The 21,598-nt window shown below is 37.6% G+C and overlaps 1 protein-coding gene across 2 annotated transcripts; it reads left to right on the forward strand.

Moving 5' to 3' along the window:
* The first annotated feature begins 154 nt into the window (after nucleotides 1-154).
* VPS36 (vacuolar protein sorting 36 homolog) lies at nucleotides 155-20,235 on the forward strand. Of its 2 annotated transcripts, none has more exons than XM_075741914.1 (14): nucleotides 155-346; nucleotides 1,571-1,639; nucleotides 5,144-5,214; nucleotides 6,661-6,775; nucleotides 8,186-8,275; nucleotides 9,675-9,761; nucleotides 13,048-13,080; nucleotides 13,190-13,267; nucleotides 13,680-13,814; nucleotides 14,752-14,817; nucleotides 15,377-15,441; nucleotides 15,894-15,978; nucleotides 17,891-17,967; nucleotides 18,043-20,235. In XM_075741914.1, the coding sequence occupies exons 1-14, from the start codon at nucleotides 251-253 to the stop codon at nucleotides 18,155-18,157; spliced, it is 1,182 nt and encodes a 393-aa protein (XP_075598029.1). In that variant the 5' UTR covers nucleotides 155-250; the 3' UTR covers nucleotides 18,158-20,235. The 2 variants fall into 2 exon arrangements, with proteins under 2 accessions (XP_075598029.1, XP_075598030.1); XM_075741915.1 differs by having other exon boundaries at nucleotides 157-346; nucleotides 18,064-20,235.
* Nucleotides 20,236-21,598: the final 1,363 nt, after the last annotated feature.

The following is a 21,598-nucleotide window of genomic DNA, read 5'->3' on the forward strand; positions in this document are numbered from 1 at the left end:
GGCGGTGCCGGTTGGGGCTAGTGCGGCGGCCGGGCCGGCAGGGGGCGCGCGGTGGTGTCCAGTCGGTGGGCGGGGCGGGCGTTGGAGCGAGAGGCAGCGGGAAGATGGCGGCCGCTCCTCAGGCCGCCGCTAGAGGGCGCGGGGCGGCCGGGGATGGGGCCTGCTCTCCCGGCGGCTGCGGGCGGGGAGCGGCGGCTGCGGCCTGGTCTGCCGGCGGCGGGGAGGGAGGGGAAGGGGCTGCGCGCCCGCCATGGACAGGTTCGCGTGGACCAGCGGGTTGTTGGAGCTGGGGGAGACGCTGGTCGTCCAGCAGCGCGGCGTGCGCCTCTACGATGGGGAGGAGAAGGTGACGGGAGCGGCCCTTTGCGGGGCCTGGCGGCGTGGCGGGGACCGGGGCCGGGACCGGGCCGGGGGAAAGGGCACAGCCATGGGCCCCCGCCAACCGGGGCGGCAGGGGACGGGATTATGGGTGGTATCAGGCAAAGGGTGCTAGGTGGGGCGAGACGAGGGGTGTGAAGGGGCCTGGGCTGCAGGCGGAGCGTCGATCAGAGGTGTGGGGGGACGTGTGCGTTTTGCTCCAGAGTCTGGCAGGGTTTGGCTTTGTCAGAAGATTATTAGGGAGGGGATCCAGGCTTTGTGGAACCGAGAAAGGCCTTGGACGGTGTGTGCCACACGGAGGGAGGGTTGGCATCCCCACAGGGCGTGTGTAGCTGGTGTCACTGTCGTGAAACTTGATGTCCCCTGCTGGGGCTGTCACCGCCTTCCTGTGTCAGGGACTAAGCCTTCCTCCGTGTTGCTGTCCTCGCTTGATGTTATGTACAGGGCATGCCATACAATTCATGCTTGAGTCGTCCTGACAGCTGTAAAATGCTCTTTAGCTTTGGTCATCAAGGGTGCTGTCTTGCCCTCTGCTCTTACCTGAGCCTACCCACTTTTCTGCTTTGCTTTACTGCTGGAGTAACTCTTGATCTCTTCATTTTTCCACACCACAGTAGTTGCATACCCTCATAAAAAGTTGTGAAAACATGCCTCAAATTTTACAAGTAGGAAGCAATTTGTTAACACAGATTTTCCACATACTGATTGCTGTCTGATAAATAAAAAACTTTTCCACAGTAAAATGGATAGAGGCAATACTCCTATGTGATAGGCCAGAAGATTTCAGACTGTGTATAGCATCTTCTTAGTAGGTTGGTTTGCTTTTTTGCATAATTTTTACTTTATTTGTCAGCAAATAGTGTTCCAAAGCCAATAGCCCTGTTTAAAATATGATATTTAGGAATGTTTGTATATCTTGCACAGCATATGGAGGGAGGATCCTTTAGGATTTCCTGGGGGAAAGTTTATGCAGTTGAAAAAGGAAGTTTGTGTATAACCATCTAATCTTTTATACTGATTTTCTCCATTGTTTCCTAAACTTTATTTATTGTGTTTTCTGAAAAAAAAAAGTGTTCTCAAAATATTGATTTGTTGAATCTGATTGTGATGTTGTGGTAATGTTTTCAAGATCAATATTTATGCAACTTACTGGTTAAACTTGTTGTCGATCTGTTTTATTTTTCCTGTTTAGGTGAAATTTGATAGTGGAGTATTACTGCTTAGCACACACAGACTGATCTGGAGGGATCAGAAAAATCATGTAGGTCCTGCTTTTGTCTCTTTTATGCCATTCAATTGCAAATTCCATGATAAACAACAGGTAGCTTGCAATGAAAAGACTGCACATGGAGAGATCTTTCTTTCTTTTGTGTGTGTTTTGTTTTAAAAGTATAATCCATTTTTTGGCTCACAGTGGAAAGAAAATTATGTAGAGGAATGTTCTTTCGCCCAATTCTACTTTAATAAAATAATTGTGTGAAGATGAGGAGAGATGGGAATCAATCATATAAACGTTCCTTTTCTACGACACAAAAATAGAGGAGAAAAGAGTCTGGTATCATGCACTAAAAACCATTTTTTTGAGACTGAAGCTGAATATGTCAGGCAAATTGTAATGTGAACTCCTCTCCCATGCTCCTTACCTAGCAAGACCTTTACTTCCTCATTGTTTTCAAGTCCAAGTTTCCCTGTCTTCTGCTCCCACCATATAGTCCCAGACCATGATTTGATAATAGGTTCTGTTTGGTGGCCCTATTGTTTTGTACGGGTCTTACCCTCCCAACTGCCTGTTCCTGTGCTGAACCATCCCTTCACTAAGCCAGAACATTTGTGTGTACTGCTATAGAGAATTGACTTGGAGGTTAAGTGGCAGTGTCAGAACTACAGCGTAGTAACACTGCTGCTGGATGCTTTGTATCATCAAGCCACAGCCTGAGATTGCAGGCTAGAAATGGGTGAGAAAGACTACAGACACAAAGCTCTAAGCATAGACTGTGATGATGTGCACCATTTTGCAGCTGCAGTTGAAGGAGAAGTCCTCCTCAGAACCAGGTTGGATTATGCTTGTTTTGGACACAGTCTTGTAGAAATTTAACCCTGGAAGCCAAAGTTTTGACAAAGCATGTGCAAATGCCAACTTTTCAAAGGCCTAAAATAATCCATTGGACTAATTTTGCACAAGGATAGCTGAAGCACCTCTGGCACCCAAAGGCCATTCCCTACCAAATATCACATCCTTGCTCCAAAGCAGGGAGCTATTAAGAGCCTTCTGAAGGTAAGGTCACAAAGAATGTTCTTAATTTGGCAAAGCAATACATTTTTTTCTTTAGGGATTGTTTGCAGGAACAGCAGAACTATTTTTAGTATGAATTTTTCGAAATGTTTTGAGAGCTGGTCCCCAGGGTGGGGTTACTGTTGAAGAAGTCAGAGGTTGATTGTCCACACTGTGAGCTATTCTGTATAAATTAACTTTTTTTTTTTTTTTTTTTTGCACAGTCAGCCTGAGATAATTTATCTGGGCTAAACTGTCTATGTTAATCACTTCTTATTTCTTCATCAGCATCTCATTTTGAGAGGTGGGCATGCACTGCACTGTGCACTGCCTCTAATCTTCTCACTTGGACTTTTTCCTTGCTTGGAGTAACATTAAGCATTATGGCTTCAGCAAGTCTTACAACTGTCCGTATCCCTATTCTGTCCTTCCCAACAAAAGGATGATGTTTGTCTCTTTTTCTGACTTCTCCCCCTGCTCCTAGGCCACATGGTTTCTTTTACTCTTCCAAGATCATTGAATTTGCTAAATCAGCAGAGAAGAACCTTGGAGAATGAGGAAGAAAAAGTTTTATTTTAACAAATGAATTTAACTCAGCAAAGATTCTGACAGGCTTCAGGCTTGATTAACAGAAGGGGCAGAAACATATGTCCAGGAGATTGGCAAAAATTACCCAGTTCTGATCAGGGGATATAAATACAGATAACTTTGTTAGTGTGGTAAATAAACCTGATTCTTTTTCAGGCTCTTAGGACTGAGACATGGGGAGCACAGTGCCGTTTTATTTTCATGGTCACTTGTTGGCTAAGCTCAGCTGCGATACAACATCAGCCTTAGAAACTTCAGCTAGCTTACCTAGAATAAACTTGTAGAGAGACTCCCCTTTTATGGTGTCAGCAAACTTTAGTAATAAACAGGGCACTTGCCACTAGATTAACATTGCAAACATTTTTACAAGAACAGCTGTAAACTGCAGTTGAATAGTATAGAAAATACAGTGATTTCCAAAGGAAAAAAATACATAATTCTCTTAAGTTTATTACATAGCTAGATTTGTACAACTTTTTAAACCATAAAATCATGCATAATGTGAGCATGAGACATTAGAAATAAATTATCCAATAAACTCACGGTATTTTTAACACATCTGTCTTTTTGTATCCCTTCCTCTTGCTTCTCTGACCAGGAAGGGGTGATACTAAGTCCTTGTGCTTACAATAAGTTCATAACTTTCTAACTGTGAACTAAATGAATCAATCATTTTGACAGTGTACATACTATATATAGTTGGACACTCTTGTCATTTTCAAAAACTTTTTTTTTTTTAACAGAAGTATAATTTTACCTGTATTAAAGTGTCCAGAGCTATGTGGACAACAAACAGTAACCTGTTGCATGTAACGGCTGCAGAATCTGAAGCAATACAACAATCTAAATAGCTTGTATTAAGAGTTTTTTAAAAAGGGAAATACAACCCATGTTTTTTTCCAATGAGAGATTTCCTTTTTAGTCAGAGTTCCTGCATGTATACTTCCCTAATCTCCAATTCAATGAGTATTTAATCATTTCATGCAAAGAGGAACAATTTTGGTAGTGGGGATTGAGAGGGCCCCATAAGGGTGCTCATTGTAACCTGGTGTTAGGCACACCCTCCCGGCAGATGGAAGAGAGGTCCAAAGAGGGAATGTAACCTATGTTTCTGTATTCTGGGTGACCGTACTGATCACCAAGCTGTTGTGCGGAAGACTAACGTTCACGAAAGGACACTCACCAAAACAAGACCAGGCACCTAATTAGATGCTTTGAATTGCTCCTTTGATCAATTTCTGTCTTAAATGCACGTAGTAAAGGTTTAACCTGGGTGGGTAAGTCTCCCACAGATGGATACAGTCTTGTTTCTTGCTCTGCTTTGTTTTGTCTAAAGTACAGTCCAACAAATGTGTGTTGAGATGCATGAACTGCTGGATTAAGTCCTTGGGTGTGGGATAGATGGAGAAATTCCTATTCCACTCAGATAGTCTAGTTTTTCAGATGTTCAACATTAAGACTGGTGCTTTTGGATATTGTTTTAGCTCCCAAAGTAACATCAATGCCAAAATGTTAAGAACCTATAAGCATTGTGCACCTGCAGCGATATGCTGCAGTAGTGTGGAAATTTTAGTGTTTAAATTTTGAACTTAGATACTAAAGATTCGTTAAACTCACAAATCCGTCTATGAATCTAGCTTGAGATGTCTAAAGTTGACACGTTGATGCTTAAGCTTGGGTTTTTTTATTATCTAGAACTCAGTTTCAACTTTGTATTTCTACTTGTATTTCTCTTTAATAGATTGTTCCTATTGTTACCATTGTATTTCACTTGGAGTGCCTCAGGCAGCACCTGTAGAAATCTGTACTGTTTGTGAAAAGGAGAAGGAGAACACTTGGGTTTAGAGAGTGAATAGTCAGGACATGGCTTTAATTTCACTTGTGTTTTTTCATTGATTATTCAAGGAGTGCTGCATTGCTATACCTCTGTCTCAGGTCGTTTTTATTGAAGAGCAAGCAGCTGGTATAGGAAAAAGGTAAGGTGATAGTCATTGTCTTTTTCAGATTGATAGTTTGCCCATGGATGTTATGTGAGGTACCCAAGATTATGTATTAATTCATGGTAGGTTCCACTTGCAATCCAAGTTTCCAGATTGCAAGCCACAAGGACCTGCTTTCCTCACTTGAGATCAAATGTCTAAGAGAGTCATGACAAAGCAGTGTTTGATGTGATTTGTTAAATAAATGTCTTGTAATCACTAAACAAGTATGTGTTCTAGCTTGAAATTTTCATTTGATTAGTCGTAAATGACAACAGTGATTTTGCTGGATCTACATTTCATAGAATCATAGAATGGTTTGGGTTGGAAGAGACCTTAAAGATCATCTAGTTACAACTCCCCTGCTACAGGCAGGGACACCCTCCACTAGACCACGTTGTCCTAAGCCTCATCCAACCTGACCTTAAACACTTCCATTTGAAAGCTAATTTTAGTCTTTTGTGCCACAGAACTGGTTGGGGATAGAAACTCTGCCAGATCCCATATTATATAACTTTCATTGACCATATGATTGATTTTGAGCGTGGAAATGCTAGTGATGGTTAGAAGGAACTCAAATGTTTCCACTCACTTGAATAACTAATTCAGTATGGTATGCGTATAAAGAAGTTTCACAAGAAGAAGAGAAAAAAATATTAACTGGAGAAATATATATGTAGTTGACATCCGTTTGCAGACTGTAGGCAAGGGTAAGGGGTAAGGTAATATGCCTGGGGTATCCAGAAGAAATCAGGTAATTCACTAACACTGGAGAACTCACGTAATAAAGACCCATGAAAAAAGTATCAGTAAAATGAAATGGGAATGACAGACTTGCAGTCATGCTGTGATAGCAGTGTATTATGTTCCTAAAATAATGCTATCTCAAAGTTTGTTTTGGTGGTAGGTGTCATTTTAGATGGTTATTTCCATGTATGTTACCTTTGAATGTTGGTTTTGGACAAATTCACATACAGTGTTCGTGAGTGACATACACAAGTGGAATAGATTAAACATAATATTGAGACCTTTTGTTTTCCTGTGACAAAGATAGTGTATTTTGGCAGAAGTTATTGCAAGTCAAAATCCAAATCGAATGACTACTTGACAATTAGTTTATATCTTAACTAAAAGATTTTTCAGAATTATTGCTTGAAATGTTAGAATTTGTTATGTTTATTTCTTAATTTATGGTGTGTATATTTTAAATTTGTGAGATGTTGCTGGTTTAGAGGTTATAGTAGTTTTAATGCAAGACCTACTGTAATATTGAGTCAAAATACTTAAATGTTGATGCAAACTGTAAAGCATTATTCTGTATACTTTAGATCTTATGTGAGCTAAAGTTAATACAAGTTTTGATGAAATGGTTAACTTTTCAGAAACGATTTTTTTAGATATTACAGGAAGCTACCTCTTCTCTTTCCTTTAACTTTTTCTTAGTGCCAAAATAGTAGTTCATCTTCATCTTGCTTCTTCGAACAAAGAGCCTGGTCCATTCCAAAGCAGCAAATATTCCTACATCAAACTTTCTTTCAAGGAACATGGGCAGATTGAGGTAAGTTTCGTACCATGCAAGCCCAGCACATCAGACCTTTGGACATGCCTTTCTCCTCTTGCTGTGTTAGTGATAATTTTCCATGATCTTTCCATGTTTACTTTTGAGGTGGAGCTTTTTCAATACATCCTTTTTGAAGACAAACACTGTGAGCCTTCGGGGATCTATACTTTGGTTAAGTAATGTAAATAGAGTTCCAAAACTGTCAGGAGGCACTATTAGGCTTTGTCCTTGTTTTAGTAGTTTTAATATGATCTTATACTTCTGTTTTTAATCTTTTAAATTGAACACAGGATTTTCCAAAATGACGTCTCTGAAATCTGTTAGATGTTTAACAGGGTAAAAGGTGCTTGTTTGTAGCTAACCCTATACTGAACAGGAATCAAGCAACTTAGTGCTAATCATGTCTCTGATTTTATTGCTGAACACTTTTTGTTGCCTCAGAGCCTTTTTACAAATCTTTTTTACCTACACCAAATCTCAAAAGCTTTGCGCATTTTAAAAAAAAAAAGTAATTTTTTTTGGAAGAAGGCTTATCCTAAAAGACAAATTGCACTCTGTAAAGAAATTTCACAGTGTAAGATCCTCACTTGAAGAGTCTGCGAATTTTAACTGAAAAATGAAAAAAACCCATTTTTTTCACTGTTCACTGCAGAAAGTCAGATTTTCAACTTGAATTAGTTATAAATGTCTTACAAATGCATGTGCATGATCAGACTGACTCTCATTTCTTTGTGAGCAGTTTTCAGCTTAGGGCAAGGGTGGATAGGTGTTTTGCCTAATTGTAACCTTACTTATTTTAATGTTAATGTTCATGTCTGAGAATCAAAATTACTATGCTTACTCGTGACCTAACATATCAGTTACACTCCAGATCTTTATGACTTCAGGGTGCTTTCCTGTGAACTTTTAACAACCATAAGAATGGAATTTCTTTCTGGATTTTGGTCAGTGATAACTAATTAACTAATGCCATTTTCTGGTATTAGCAATAAACAAATAACGTAATTGATCTATGTGATTGTCTTTATACTGTTAATTCAACAGATCAACAGTCATTGGATTGATGAACTTTCCTTCCTGTTAAAAGCATGCCTTGAAGCAAACCTTGACATTTTTAGCTTTAGCATGTTTTGGAACATTTTGAATATCTGAAAAAAACCATTGTGGAATAGAAGTACTCATGCAAGTTGCACTAGTAACTATGTGTTTCCTCCTCTAATGTATATATTTCTGAAGATTGGATGTTAAGAATCTCCAGATAATGAATGTTATACTGTGGATGTGTAGGTGTTACCATGCTTTGTCTTACAGTGAAGTTTGTTTCATCTACCACCAAGATGCTAAAAATACCCAGACATACTCTGCACAGTTTATGAAACATCTGTTGTCACTCTTTAATGTTTGCAGTTCTATAGACGATTATCAGAAGAAATCACACAAAGGAGATGGGAGAACATGCCTACCGGTCAGACCATTCAAGTTAACAAGGATTCACAGGTATGTGCAAAGGTTCTTACATCCTTCTGTATGTCACGTGTCACTTTGTTTAGCTTAAGTGCAGAATCTGTGTGTAATCTCTTGTTTCATTGCTTGCTGCCCCCATATGACATGCCTCTCTAACCAACACTGTGGGCATATCTAGGAATTCAGCTTTACTTTGCCTGTTTCTTCACTGGCATAAATTAGTTTCTCCTTTCCAGTTTTCACCTAACAGAGAACGCTGCAGCCTTTCTTCCTTGAGTGTGTTTAGACTTGAATAGTTGATAATGAGCTCCATTTTTGTAAATGGAGTCAGACACACGTACATATATGTAGTTATGCAAATATGTATATAAATATTTGTATATAATTTTATTCAGCATGAGAGATTTAATGAAGCTGAAGGATTTTTAGTCTTAACTGTGATTTTTCTTTGCTTTTTTTGTGGCTGGAAGTCAAATATATAATATGTAACTTTTACATACCTGTTCGGAACCTATGTGTTTGGTTTAACTGTATGTTCTAAATGGACAGTTGTTACAGACAATCTCTGTCATATGTTAGATTGCCTTCTTTATCTGGGTACTTCTGGGTTATAAACTCTGATAAACCTGTGGATGTTGTTTCTGTATACGAATATATTGAACATATAGTACTATGTATAGTACTGTGAATGAAATAGGATCATTTAAACATTGTTTAATGTCAAATCACATATGCTCTCCTTTGTAAACGTAGTACCTATAAACATAGTTGCATTTGATGGACTAATGGGGAAGCCTGTAGGCTGCGTGGAGAATCACTTAATGAAAATGCCTTACCTCTGTCCTTATTCTTAAATAATAGCAAATCATTAGCACCAGTGCTAAGCTTTGCAGTTAGAGATTTGAGGGCTGGCACCCCTGCCACTTAGGTACCAGCCTTTCCAAAACACATTTGGCATCAAATGAAAGATTCACCATCACGTCCATACTGATACTTCTCACCAAGGTAATTTAGACTGCATTGTGTTTCTGTGGCTATATTTCTTCAGGCTAGATTTCTTGACGTAATCATATTTGGATACACTCACACAGGTCTAGTACACATGTTCACATGGACTTGGGAGGCTTTAATTGGGATAAGCGGGAATGCTCAGTCTGGATTAGGTTATTGAGCATCTTCATATTAATAGCTTCAATATAATAATCTTATTATCTGTCTACTAATGCAAATTCATCCATGCTTTGCACTTATCACTTATTTTTTTGACACTGCTTTAAAAAATACTTTCAAGAAATATATGAAATATTGTATGCATGATATCAGCTCTTTGGGGGAATGTTTTCTGTCTTCTAATGTAAGGCTTTTCACAGAGAGGTGGATGGGAAAACTTAGCATTTCCTATTCTGATTCCTTTCATTATTTTCTTTTGCAGGCAGGAAGAATAAGGGCTGTAGGAATTGTAGGGATTGAAAGGAAATTAGAGGAAAAAAGAAAAGAGACTGACAAAAACATTTCCGAGGTAAATACTACTGAAGTTTCAAGGTCAACCACCTGTCTGAACTATTTACATTCATTCACACTTTCTTTTAGGGGCATCCGAGAGTATTTATTGTTTTTGCTGAGAACTCTAAATTGATTAAGAGTGTATAATTTACAGTTATTTATTATGTTTAACTGGCTTTTCAACATATGTAAAGGTACTTCATTTAAACAATTCCTTTCAAGAAGACTGTTCTTTGAAACTAACAGTGTGTATTTATTAAATTATTTTTGGTAGAATTAGAAATCTGAGTTCAGTGACTTTTCGTTGGGAGGCAGAACACAAAGGCATCTGCAGAAAGAGACTCTTACAAGTTTGGAGGTTTTTTCCTTCCTTTTTTTTTACAGCTAATTTTGGTTTCAGTTGAAAATTTAATACATATAAAGACGAATATGCTGATCCTAGTGTTTGCTCATAACTGTGGTGAAGTTAGGTTTTCATCTTATAAATATTCAGGTTTTAAATGTTAGATTTAGGCTTATAATTATAGTAAAATGTTCTGCAGTGCAGGCATCAGCAAGATGTAACAAGCATCTTTGCAGGATACCTGGGCTAGATGGAGAAAATCTTTTTCCCCAAAACAGCACAGTAATTGAATTCCAGATATCAATACTGATGGACAACAGAGGCAGTTAATTTCTTCATATATACCTGGGAGCAATATCCTTAAAAGTAGTCTGGTTCTGTCTTGATAATAGAGATTAATACAGAAGTACTCATGAACTACGTGCAACGGATTTGTTCTTGTTGCAAAGCTTTGTAGGATTCAGTGTGCCACAATAAAAAAGGCATTCACTGCTCTGATATATAAGAAAATTATTGGACTTTTGCAGGCTGCATGCTGTTTCATGTACTGGTAGCATTAAACTTTTTACTTTCTGTTTATGAGGACGCTAATGAATGAAGTTCTGTGTGTAGTTCAAAAGGTATTGTGGTTACATGTGTGTGTATATAGTTCAAAAGGTATTGTCTGGTTATTTTTTCCTTTAGTAGTTTTGTCAGAGAGTAAAAGAAATCCATTTATATGTGTTGTATGAACGGAGGAAAACCATGACTTGTAAAATCCTGCCTTCCTCCAGCTTTAAATGTTATAAATGACTTAATTTAAAAAATGGTGCCCTGGCTTCCAGGAAAAGGCTTCCTGCATGTGCTGTTCACTGCTGATAAGAATCCAGTTCTTTAGCCTTTGTTTATCTGAGGAAGTTCCTGTTAGGTGTGTGCACATTCCCCTTTGTTTCCAGGCCTGCCCTCAGTGAGTCAGGCAGAGGAGGAGTTAGAAACAGTATGCTGTTTGTGTAGCTAAATCAAGGGTTCTTTTGATGAGTGATGTTTTCATGCAGGTTATTGAGATTAGAAATAAGCTGGAAAAAAGCCTTGTTAGAAAACTTTTTGTTGATATCATATACAAGTACAGTAGAAGGACTTTGATTTACATTAGAGATTGGGGAATCTATTGTAAATTATTTAATTTGGCAGATTAGGAAGTAAGAAGAAACATTCCAAAGAGAAGGTTTTGTTCTGATAGTGGTAGATTATTGTTGTATGGTGGTATATTTTCTTTTCTTCCCTTGGACCTAGTTTTGTCCCACTTAATTTTGGATACCTAACTTAGGTACCAAGTGTTAAGAGGCTAAACTTTCTCAGTCAGTGGAGAAACCCAGGCACCATTAGGAGGGATTCAGGTGAAAAGCAAACCCTGTCTCTTCCTGGAGGCATCTCTTTCTCTTTGCATGTTGAATCTCAGACCGATAAGCTTCTAAGTAAGGTGCCTAAATGTAGATGGGAACAATTGGGTCTTCCTTCACAAGTTCTGCTAAATATGTCTTTCTAGTGGAGGATTACTCAGAATAAGCTAAGAATCACATAAAAGCAATGACCAGAAGCTGTAGGCAAGATGTCTCTCTGGTCATTTGACCAGTCTCTAACTGAACAACCTTCTTAACTTGTGGATAGAGGGATTGGATGCTGCTGTCAGGCAAGCTTTAGCTGAAAAGGTTCAGGAATTTTTCTCACACCACTTGTTCAAAAAAAAAGATTGTTTGAGAAGCTTAACCACCTGGGCACATTGTCATGTGTTTGAGAGGAGCGGGTGAGAAGGCTGAATGTGTGTTGCTGAGGATGGGAGAAATGAGAGTTGCTTTTTAATATAGTTGCATTAATACCATTGCTAAGTCTTTTTTTTTTTTAACATGAATTTTTTTTAAAGCTAGTTGGTTATCATTACTAAAACTTTTGAAATTCAGTATACCTTCAGCTTTTTTAAAAGTATGTTTTGTTTAAGCCTAAAAATGCCCTTTGTGGGTTGTTGTAGAATTGTATTTAAGACCGTAGCAGTTTACTAAGTTTAATAGACTTGATATAATTGTGGTCCTATGATGGATGCCCAGTTTATTAAATATTTTTTGTGGAAACAAAATAAAAGGTTTCTTAGACTAGAAAAAAATTGGTTTGCACAAATAATTCTTCCCTTTCTCTAGTGAGTGTTTTGGTTTTTAGGTCCAACACCTATAGAGTTTTCAGAGGATGCTTTTTTCTAGTTTTTATCTTAATTTATTTAAATCTGATAATTTGTCTCATGGTCCTTATTTCATTCATTTTTTAACTGTTTTTTGTTTGTTATGGTAGCACCACTGTTCATATGTATGCAATACTTAAATGAACAGATGTTCCCACACATTTTCAGAGCTTTTGTCTTTTCAGTTATGCATATACGTGAAAGCATCTACCCTCTTTCTTGCTTATTTGAAATGACTGTTTCTTACTAACTTTCATCTACTGATGAAACTTGTCTTGTCAGGAGGAGTACTTCTGTAGCTTTACAGCTGGCTTGCTGCTAGCTAGAAACAATAGATCTCCTTGAGGGTTAACTGTTGGATCACCATCAAGAAACATTCCCCCAGGTTTTAGGACAGCATAATAAACTTGGACAGTTTAATCTTTTCCGGGCTTCAGTATCTCATTGTTCCTTCCTATCATACAGATTTCATAAATCATATTGAACTAGTGTTCACATACCAAAAAAGTGTGTGATTGATTCTTTTCTTCATTCTTTGTTGTTTATGGATTGTATAATTTTGATTTTAAGACCTGATACAAAACAGATATATCAACCAATTATATATAATAGCTCACATTATAACATACTAATCTAAAGGGATGGCAGCTTTTATGAATAGTTTGGCTAGGTGGACAAAGGCAGCTCACTGTATCCATGAACCTGAATGCTGTAATTACACTGATCTGCAATGTCTGCTTTTCATTTCAGGCTTTTGAGGACCTTAGCAAACTAATGGAGAAGGTATGGCATGTGTCACTTATCCAAGTAGACTTACGCTTCTTTTCTCGGTTTTAAGCATGTTTTCTCTGTCGAGCTGAAAGTTGACTTACCTACATGACTTTCTTGATAGGCTAAGGAAATGGTGGAGTTATCAAAGTCAATAGCTAATAAGATTAAAGAAAAACAAGGTGACATCACTGAGGATGAGGTAAATTAATTTTGTTTTTAAAGTCAACAGACATGTTTCTATGCAAAGCAAAAAAGCTATCCGGTTAATAATGTAATGTTAATAAAGAACACTTCATGGTTGGGGTTTTTTGTGTTTAATTCTACATAAAGTTAAAGAAAGTTATTTGTTTGGTGTTAGCTTTTCTTTTGACCCTTTCTTAAAAGCAAAGATTTTACTGCCTTTGTGTAAATTTTTGTATTTTTCACCTCTGCTCGTCAAAAATAAATTGTATTAAGCCTTGCTTTCTCTTTGCTAGCAATTGACTTTATGGTAGTAAACTGAATGGATTTGTTCACCAAAACTGTCTTGTAGTAATAAAATCAAAGACACTTAAAACCCAGAATCATTCACTAACTGAGGTACTTTTAAATGTATTTATTTATTTGTTTAGACTATTAGGTTCAAGTCTTATCTACTGAGTATGGGTATAGCCAATCCAGTTACTAGGGAAACATATGGATCTGGTACACATTACCATATGCAACTGGCGAAGCAACTAGCCGGAATACTGCAGGCACCGTTAGAGGTAAAATCCCTCATTTTGCACCAGCATTTTCCATGTGTTGCTGTAAATGTGTTTTGGCTGTAGGACTGTGCCTGTTTTTAAAGTCTCAGATTTAGCAGCACAGCCTCATATTCAGCATTTATGGAAGGAGTATGTACCCTGTTTCTGAATAGTAAAGTTTAAATATAAGGAAGAATTTTTCTTTGGGGCAATGGCATCTCAACTTCTAATTTGCAAAATATCAGTGATATTAGGAAATCACATTAGCAGTCTTTCTTCTATTTGAACAGCCCTGTATTTGTCCCTTGCCACAGAATATAACTTTAAAGAAAGAGTGAAACAACACTGACTTTTAAACTATAAGTAGTCAGACTTTAAACTGCTTAAAAACTACATACGTTGCAAATATAGCACATAGTTATTACATAGATTAACTGCCCCTTAGAAATATCTGATATTTTAATTTATCTGAAGCTAATACAGAATTCTAAGATGCTCACCAAAAAGTTAGATTTCAGATTGAAACTTACAAGGCTATGTGTCTACTAAAAAGCATACATATTACAGTATTTTTCTGAAAGCTATGTTCTACCTACTATGATCAGAATGGAAAACTGAGGGTTTCTGAAAAGTAAAACTGGTAAATTGATTGATAGGAAGAAAGAATTTCAATATATTAAATATGTGATTTATACTCTGCTTTAAAATCAAAGTGATTCACAGTCTTTGGATGTAATATCATCCAAATGTTTTGCATTTTAAAATTCTTAGAGAAAGATATAATCTAACTAACTTACCTCTTATGGTAGAAATACATGCTATTGCCTGGGTAGTTTTTTTCATTGAAGCACATCATTTAGTGCCTCTGTTTTATCTGTTCAGTCAGTCAAATGCAAGTTGAGATACTGTGTTTACTAGATGAATGCTATTTCTCTTACCAGTCTTGTCCTTAACACAGGAGCGAGGAGGGATCATGTCACTTACAGAAGTATACTGTCTGGTAAATCGTGCACGAGGATTAGAAGTGAGAAATTTTTTTATTAAATATTTTATAAAATGTTATAAGATAATTAAGAAAAAGTGTAAAAATGTTCCCTACCAGTTGCTCATTCTACCTGTCTAGCAGCATGAAGTGATTAGCCCTTTATTAAAATTAGGGATTTTTACCTTTTTCCTTTCTCCTCCTTCCATGTAATGTTTATGTATCCTTTCTAAGTTGTCATAATATATGCTGCTTTTTATAATACCATATAAAAGTGAAAACCCATCCTTATGTGGAAAGAAAACTGATAGGACAGAAAATACTAAAGAATGGTGAATGTTGGTGTTGTGGGTTTTTTTCTACAAAATACATCAATTCTTTCTGTAAACAGGGCAAGAATGATTATTATAGAACACATAGTAAGGGAACAGAAAAGAGCATAGAAGCCAAGAAAATAGACTGGACAATAGAAAGGAAGAAAATTAACAATGTTGTGTAGCCTGGTGTATTTTACAGCTGTAGTTTTTAAAACTTTGTTTTGGTGTTATGCTGTACACTTGAAATGCAAGATGCGAATAAATATGTTTTACTGTTTTAATAGTTGCTGTCACCAGAAGATTTAGTAAATGCTTGTAAGATGCTCGAGTCACTGAAATTACCACTAAGGTAAGGGCTTTATAGAGGTATTTATAAAACACGGCACTCGCCAGTTAGACTGTGGTGCTTGGATGACTTAATATTTTACCTGCAGTAGATTATTTTTTTTTATTAAACAAAGTCATCCTTTGCTTAAAGGATGTTGCTGTATACACCAACATCTACTGCACATTAAAATACGAATTTTTAACCATGGTTCACTTTGCTAGGAAGACAATATTATTTTCACTTCAAATACAGTTTTTTATACTGGAAAAGTGTTTAACTAAGCCCAGACATATGCCCTGCTCTTTTCAGTCTCTTCAGATTTTGAAGATGCTTTTAATGTTAAGTTCATTTTACAGAGCTTTGGGGTTCTTTTTCCTTTTTGCACTGTGGTTGTAGGTGTGGATGCATTAGAAATGTGACCATAGGTGGTGTGCACAGGGTTTTTAGTTACTTTGACTCTGTCTTGGTTTTAGGCTTCGGATATTTGACAGTGGTGTGATGGTGATTGAACTCCAGTCTCATAACGAAGAGGAAATGGTAGCTTCTGCTTTAGAGATGGTAAGTGTACTTCATTTCCTTCAGTGTTCTGACCGTGCTGGGGAAATTTAAACACATTAGGTATAAAAACTTGATGTACAGGATTTCCTTTTGAGGTTTTGAAATACAAAATATTCTACTTCCAAATCTTCTAACAGTAATACTTAAATAGCACTTTTCATCTTCAAAGTGCTGTGCAGGCAATAATCTTAGTCGCTGCTTTCTCCTTAAGGGATAGATCACTTTTCCATCTCTTTTCAAACTTCGTTAACCTACAACCTTCCTCCAAATCTTTTGCGTTGTAGGATGAAATTCATGGTATGTGTTAAGCACTTAATTTAACAGAAGTGGACTTCAGACGCTGTACACAATGTGCTTGAAGGTAGTGAATGCCTTAAATGTTGATATAGGCAGTTGTTTAGTTTGGGTTTATTTCATAAAATAGCACATTTTATGTGTAACATCTTGTACCGAGTTTGCCACAGTGAAGAACGCTCAATTGGAGGACAGCGTGTATAGAATTAAGCTAGCTTCATCGGGGAAAAAAAAAAATAGTATAAATTGCTCAGTGTGGTAAACCTTCATGGTCTTGCTACCCCTGGACTCTTTAAGGTCCTGCTATCCCATTATCTGATGCATTTTCCTGTGTCTTTTTCAGAGGGATGTCATTTTTTGTTTTTCATAAAGTTGAGGAAAGGCTGATTCAGTGTATCCAAAGTTAAACATCAAAGAGGACTTTGACTTGGGAAGTCAAGAAAAAGTAGAGCTAACCCAGACCTTCTCACTTGATACATGAGGTAGACTCTTCAGGGCATTTTGCATGATTGTTACCGTATAGCTTTCTCTCATCAAAAAGATTTTTAGATAAGAGAAATGTATATAGCCGTCTAAAAGATTCCATCCTAAATTATCAAAATTGAAATGCTTAAATCTTTCAATATATGTTAATCCTTTCAGTTTATTTTCTTATATTTACAGAAGAATACTTAGACCATTTTAAGGTTTTTTTCTGATTATTTTTGGTTTCTAATTAATTTGTTGCCTTCAATAAGAGTGCTTATCTCTTTGAAAGGAAAGGAAAAACCTTTTCTTGATAACAAATGAGGTCAACTGCAACAGATGGTGAATTTATTACTGAAGTGCCTTTTTTCTTTTATTTTCATAATATGAGACTTTTACTCCATAGAAAAATGTAAGGGAGAGGCTTTGAATGAGAAAGGCTAGCCCATAAGGGAAAGGGAAGATGAGATCAGACTTGTGGCCAAAAGCACCCTGTACTTAATGTATAATGTACGATAACATGAAGCTTCTGAGAAGAAGTGAAAGGAAGTCACAGGGTTTCAGACAGGAGAGAGGGGTGATTTTGAATGGCTGATGAAGACAGGAAATGACATGGAAGTCAAAGGAACCCAAAATGACCCTTGATGAGAGTAGTGGTTTGGGAAGAAAAGATAATTAATCACCTATATGCATGTTACATTGTATAGCTGACTTCCATTACTCAGATTTGATCACTTGGCTTCATAAAATCTCAAGTTAGGACTAATTTCATCTTGAGTTTCTGTAAAAAGACTACTGCCGAGAATGATGCAGAATAGACCCCTCCCCACCCAGTTATGTGGGAAGCAGGAAATGGCAACTGCATGTGGTTTTACAAGTTTGCTTGAATCTGAAGCAATGGAGAAATGGCAGAATTATTAATTTGTAGGGTAATAAAACATGTTTATTTGGGAAATTCAATGCAGTAGTAAGTCTAGACTTACTACTTTTTAAGGGGAAATATTGAAATTATTTGTACTTTTTTTAAAATGCAAACAAACTAGTTGTCTTCACAAGGGATTTGCTACCAAGGCTAGACCTGATTTGGTGGCTGAGAGAACTTCATTGTTCTTTTAATGCCATAGTTTGTTTATTTGTGTTTGTTTTTTGACAGGTATCTGAAAAGGGTTCTCTCACAGCTGACGAGTTTGCTAAGCTGGTGGGAATGTCTGTTCTCTTAGCCAAAGAAAGGTAAGTAATAATGGTAAGTAATAATTGCTGTGTTTAATACCTTTGTTACCATGTTGTCCTCAAGTAATACAGCAGGTCTTCTTTTGCTTTCTCTAGGCTGCTTCTTGCTGAAAAGATGGGCCATCTTTGCAGAGATGATTCGGTGGAAGGCTTGAGATTCTACCCAAATTTATTTCTGACACAAAGCTAATGTAGTTTGTGTACAGTTTGTTGTGTAACAGTTGAACAAGAGAGCAGAGAGCAGAACCCTTCCAAAAACTGACTCTAAATTTTTTATTTTGTTAGTCAACTGCAACAGTGATGAACATTGCAATGCTTTACAGTTCTCAGGTATTTCAAGTGCTGAATCCTCTTACATGGAACTGAAAGGAAATAGGAATCACTAAGTCAGAAGCATGTTAATTGTCTCAAGCCGGCTAGCTCACGTTTCAAGTTGTATGTGATGTGCTCTGTAGTTTCTCATTTCAAGAGAAGTCAGATGAAGATTCCACACAAGTGAAAGCGGAGAGAATATCCCTGTAGTCTGCCATGAGGGTTGGCACCCAGAAGACAGGTTACTGTGTACTCCAATTTCAGTTTGTTTATGTCTAGAGCAACAAAGCAGACGGATGTATCCGTAGCGATAAGGAAAGTGACTTTGCTGTGTACTGAGGTATTAGGAACAAATCAGTGTAGAATAACCCCTTCTCCCTGAAGCAATGAACAGTTTTCTAAGAGAGGATTATGGGGTTCTTGTACTTTGAGACAGAAAGAACCTGCTGCAGGAGAGATTAATGTATGTTATGTGAATCTAGAGAACATGCTATTTATTTTGTCATGTCTTATGCTAGTATCTCAGCTAGAAGCATTGTTAGCACTGACTTCCTCCCTTCTCTTTCCTTACCATCTTCCTTCCTGTCTCATTATGTTGCACTTTGGGTGCCTTTTCTCTGTCTTCTCTTTACATACTCAAGTGCAGTAGCTGCCTGTCACTCTACCAGACTCTGTGCTTTAATGTGCTTGGTTTTTATCTTGTACTCCTAATGAAAGATCATTTGTTTGTTTCATCAGCCTGTTACCTATTTTGGAGAGACAGTTCATTTGCTTATATCTCATATGTGAAAATTAATATGCTTTCAATATTGAAGGGAGGAAGAAGACTTATCACCCTGTGTTTAATAGTCACGAGGTATCATGCTGTTTGGTATTCCTCGCCCTGTGTTCACACTGAATACAATTTGATGGTCTCAGTTTTCATAACTCCAGTGGAGTTGTTACATTACATTAAGATCTGTTGTCATGGTAATAATGGTAAGTGGATGTTTATGATCCAGGTCGCTTAAATTTTTGGCATTGTGAAGTGACCAGTTTTAATAGATAAAATTAATTCAAGGTATGAGCAAGGTCAACATATAGGTAACCGCATTGTGGTTGTAATGACCAAATCAACATTACAAAAAAGGAGAAAAAGGCTTTTAAGAGCCTGACAATATTTTCAGAACTTACCATAGCTTAGACAAGGCTTAAGAGCCTGCCAATAAGGACATCAGTGCAGAGATCCCTACAGTGATGATGCTTTGGGTTCGTAGGATGCTCATTTAGACCCAGGGAATTGTGTCCTCTTATCCTTGTCATGAGCAAACTTTTATGCAGTGCTTTCTTTAGTGCAGTTTTCCTCTGTTTCATGAAGGTGCTAAAACTAATGTATTTGACATAGCTGAAGGAACCGGTTCCGCACTCTTCTTACTGTGTAACCCATCCTGTATCATCTCTTCTGGAGCCTGACGGCTTGCTGCTTTTCTTCATCTTCTCCACAACCCACAGAAGAGATCTATGCGAGGTACGCCAAGCATCATGCATCTAAGGAGGGACTGAAAAGTGAGAAATTAGGAAGCAAAAAGCTGGTTTGTGACAACTGTTTCTTTTGCCCGATACGCAAACCTCTGTCAAGGGAGACCAGTATGGGCCTGAACCTCTCCCCACAAGAGGGCATGTCTTCTGCAGAAAGAACAAAACCAGAAAGGGAATGCCAAGTGTAATCTCCCAGCCTCCCCTGGTCCAACCCTGAGCATTTCATTATCTTAATTAAGCAATAATGATACAGCCTATTTAGAATGATGGTACCTTCTCGAGCTTTTCTTTCCCAAGATTTTTCCTTTTTTTTTTTTTTTTTTTTCTATGGGGAAGAAATCTATAGGGTAGATTGTATAGCTGGTTTAGAATTTAAACATACACATGAGAAAATGACTACTAGAAAGTAATAAAAATTAAAAGATTTTCTTAAATAGACTGTTCTGTTGGTTGGTTTTTTTTCCCTTAAATGTTTTGGGCAGCTTTAAAATCTACACATCAAAATCTTGTGGTTCCATGGGACAGGTTTTTAAAGCACATATTTTTTGCTGTCTCATTTTGTACCTAAAAGGGTACAGGACAGTTTTGATTTTAAATTAAAAGGCAGAATTAAATGTAATTAGAATGCCCTGGTTGTGTTGCAGCGTAGCCTGTGACCCATCTCAAGCCAGAATCGCAAAAGTATAGATGTCTACACAAGCACCAGTTTCATGAGGGAGCCAGCCTGAGTCTGAGTGGAGCATATACCCTGTGCCAGCATTGGAGAAGCATTTAACACATGTGAATGTCTTTTCCCAGCTGAAAGACAACAGAACTCATGTATCTGATACCATGCTGAGAGCCAGCTATCAGGAGAACAAACGGAGTGATGTATTTACAGGTGTGTGGTATCATGGTAGTACATCACACTGTCCTGACTCTTGTTGCCTAGTCCTGTTTCCATTGGTACTACCAGCAAAAACTCCATTGACTATTGAAGCAGGGTTATAGGAGAGAGGAGAATGTAGGGGATGCCATTCCCACAGCTCACTCTAATAGAGAAGGTGCCCATATGAACCGAATTCCCTTTCATGTTTTGATTATTCCTAGATTATTTGTATCATGATACATGAACATTATCTCATTTTGCCAGGGCTGCCAAGTTATGCAGTCCTTTGAACAGAGTTTTCTAACATAGGTCTGTTCAAGAAGTGCTTGGTTTTTTATGGAGCAATCCTAAATGATCATGTTTTTCACTTGAAAACATGGGCCTTTTGATACCTCTGACAGGAAAAGAACAATGCTCAGGAATCTGTGCATCTTTTCCGTTTCTCCTTTGCCTTTGTTTTCGGGAATATTATATTCAGCCTATGGAAACATGGATCTAATCTGAACCATGTTTCTGAAGTGCAAACATTTTTTTTCTCTGAAGGATATGTATGAATGTGTATTTGGAAGTCTTTGGATGTGTATCTTTAATAATCACTACTGGTTGCATATTGATTAGCTAAACTTTTCAACACTCAGTTCTTCTAACAGGACTTTTAGATTTTGTCCAAAGGGCCTGACTGTGCTTGCTGTAAAATTAGTGGCAATATTGTCACCAAATTCATGAGGACGGTAGTGGGAGACAGTACTGTTGCTGACAGTAGAAGTTTTTGCTTCCTGAAGCCTGGGAGGCTCTCATTTGCAGCTGGACAGTTTCAAAATACACACTGAAAAGGCAGGAATGGCGAGTTCAAAATTATTTGTGGATTTGATAAGAAATCATTGTTTTCTTTGGGAGGAACCCCTTCTCCAATGTGTTTTTTTCTGAGCTAGA

The sequence above is a fragment of the Balearica regulorum genome, chromosome 1 (genome assembly GCF_011004875.1).
Source record: "Balearica regulorum gibbericeps isolate bBalReg1 chromosome 1, bBalReg1.pri, whole genome shotgun sequence".
NCBI lineage: Eukaryota > Metazoa > Chordata > Aves > Gruiformes > Gruidae > Balearica > Balearica regulorum.

Bases quoted from the DNA above. Each gene is read 5' to 3' on its own strand.
- VPS36 (XM_075741914.1), top strand. From the start codon at position 251: ATGGACAGGTTCGCGTGGACCAGCGGGTTGTTGGAGCTGGGGGAGACG. The intron at 14,818-15,376 runs GTGAGAAATTTT...CTGTTTTAATAG, and splicing joins ATCGTGCACGAGGATTAGAA to TTGCTGTCACCAGAAGATTT. The intron at 15,442-15,893 runs GTAAGGGCTTTA...TCTTGGTTTTAG, and splicing joins TCACTGAAATTACCACTAAG to GCTTCGGATATTTGACAGTG.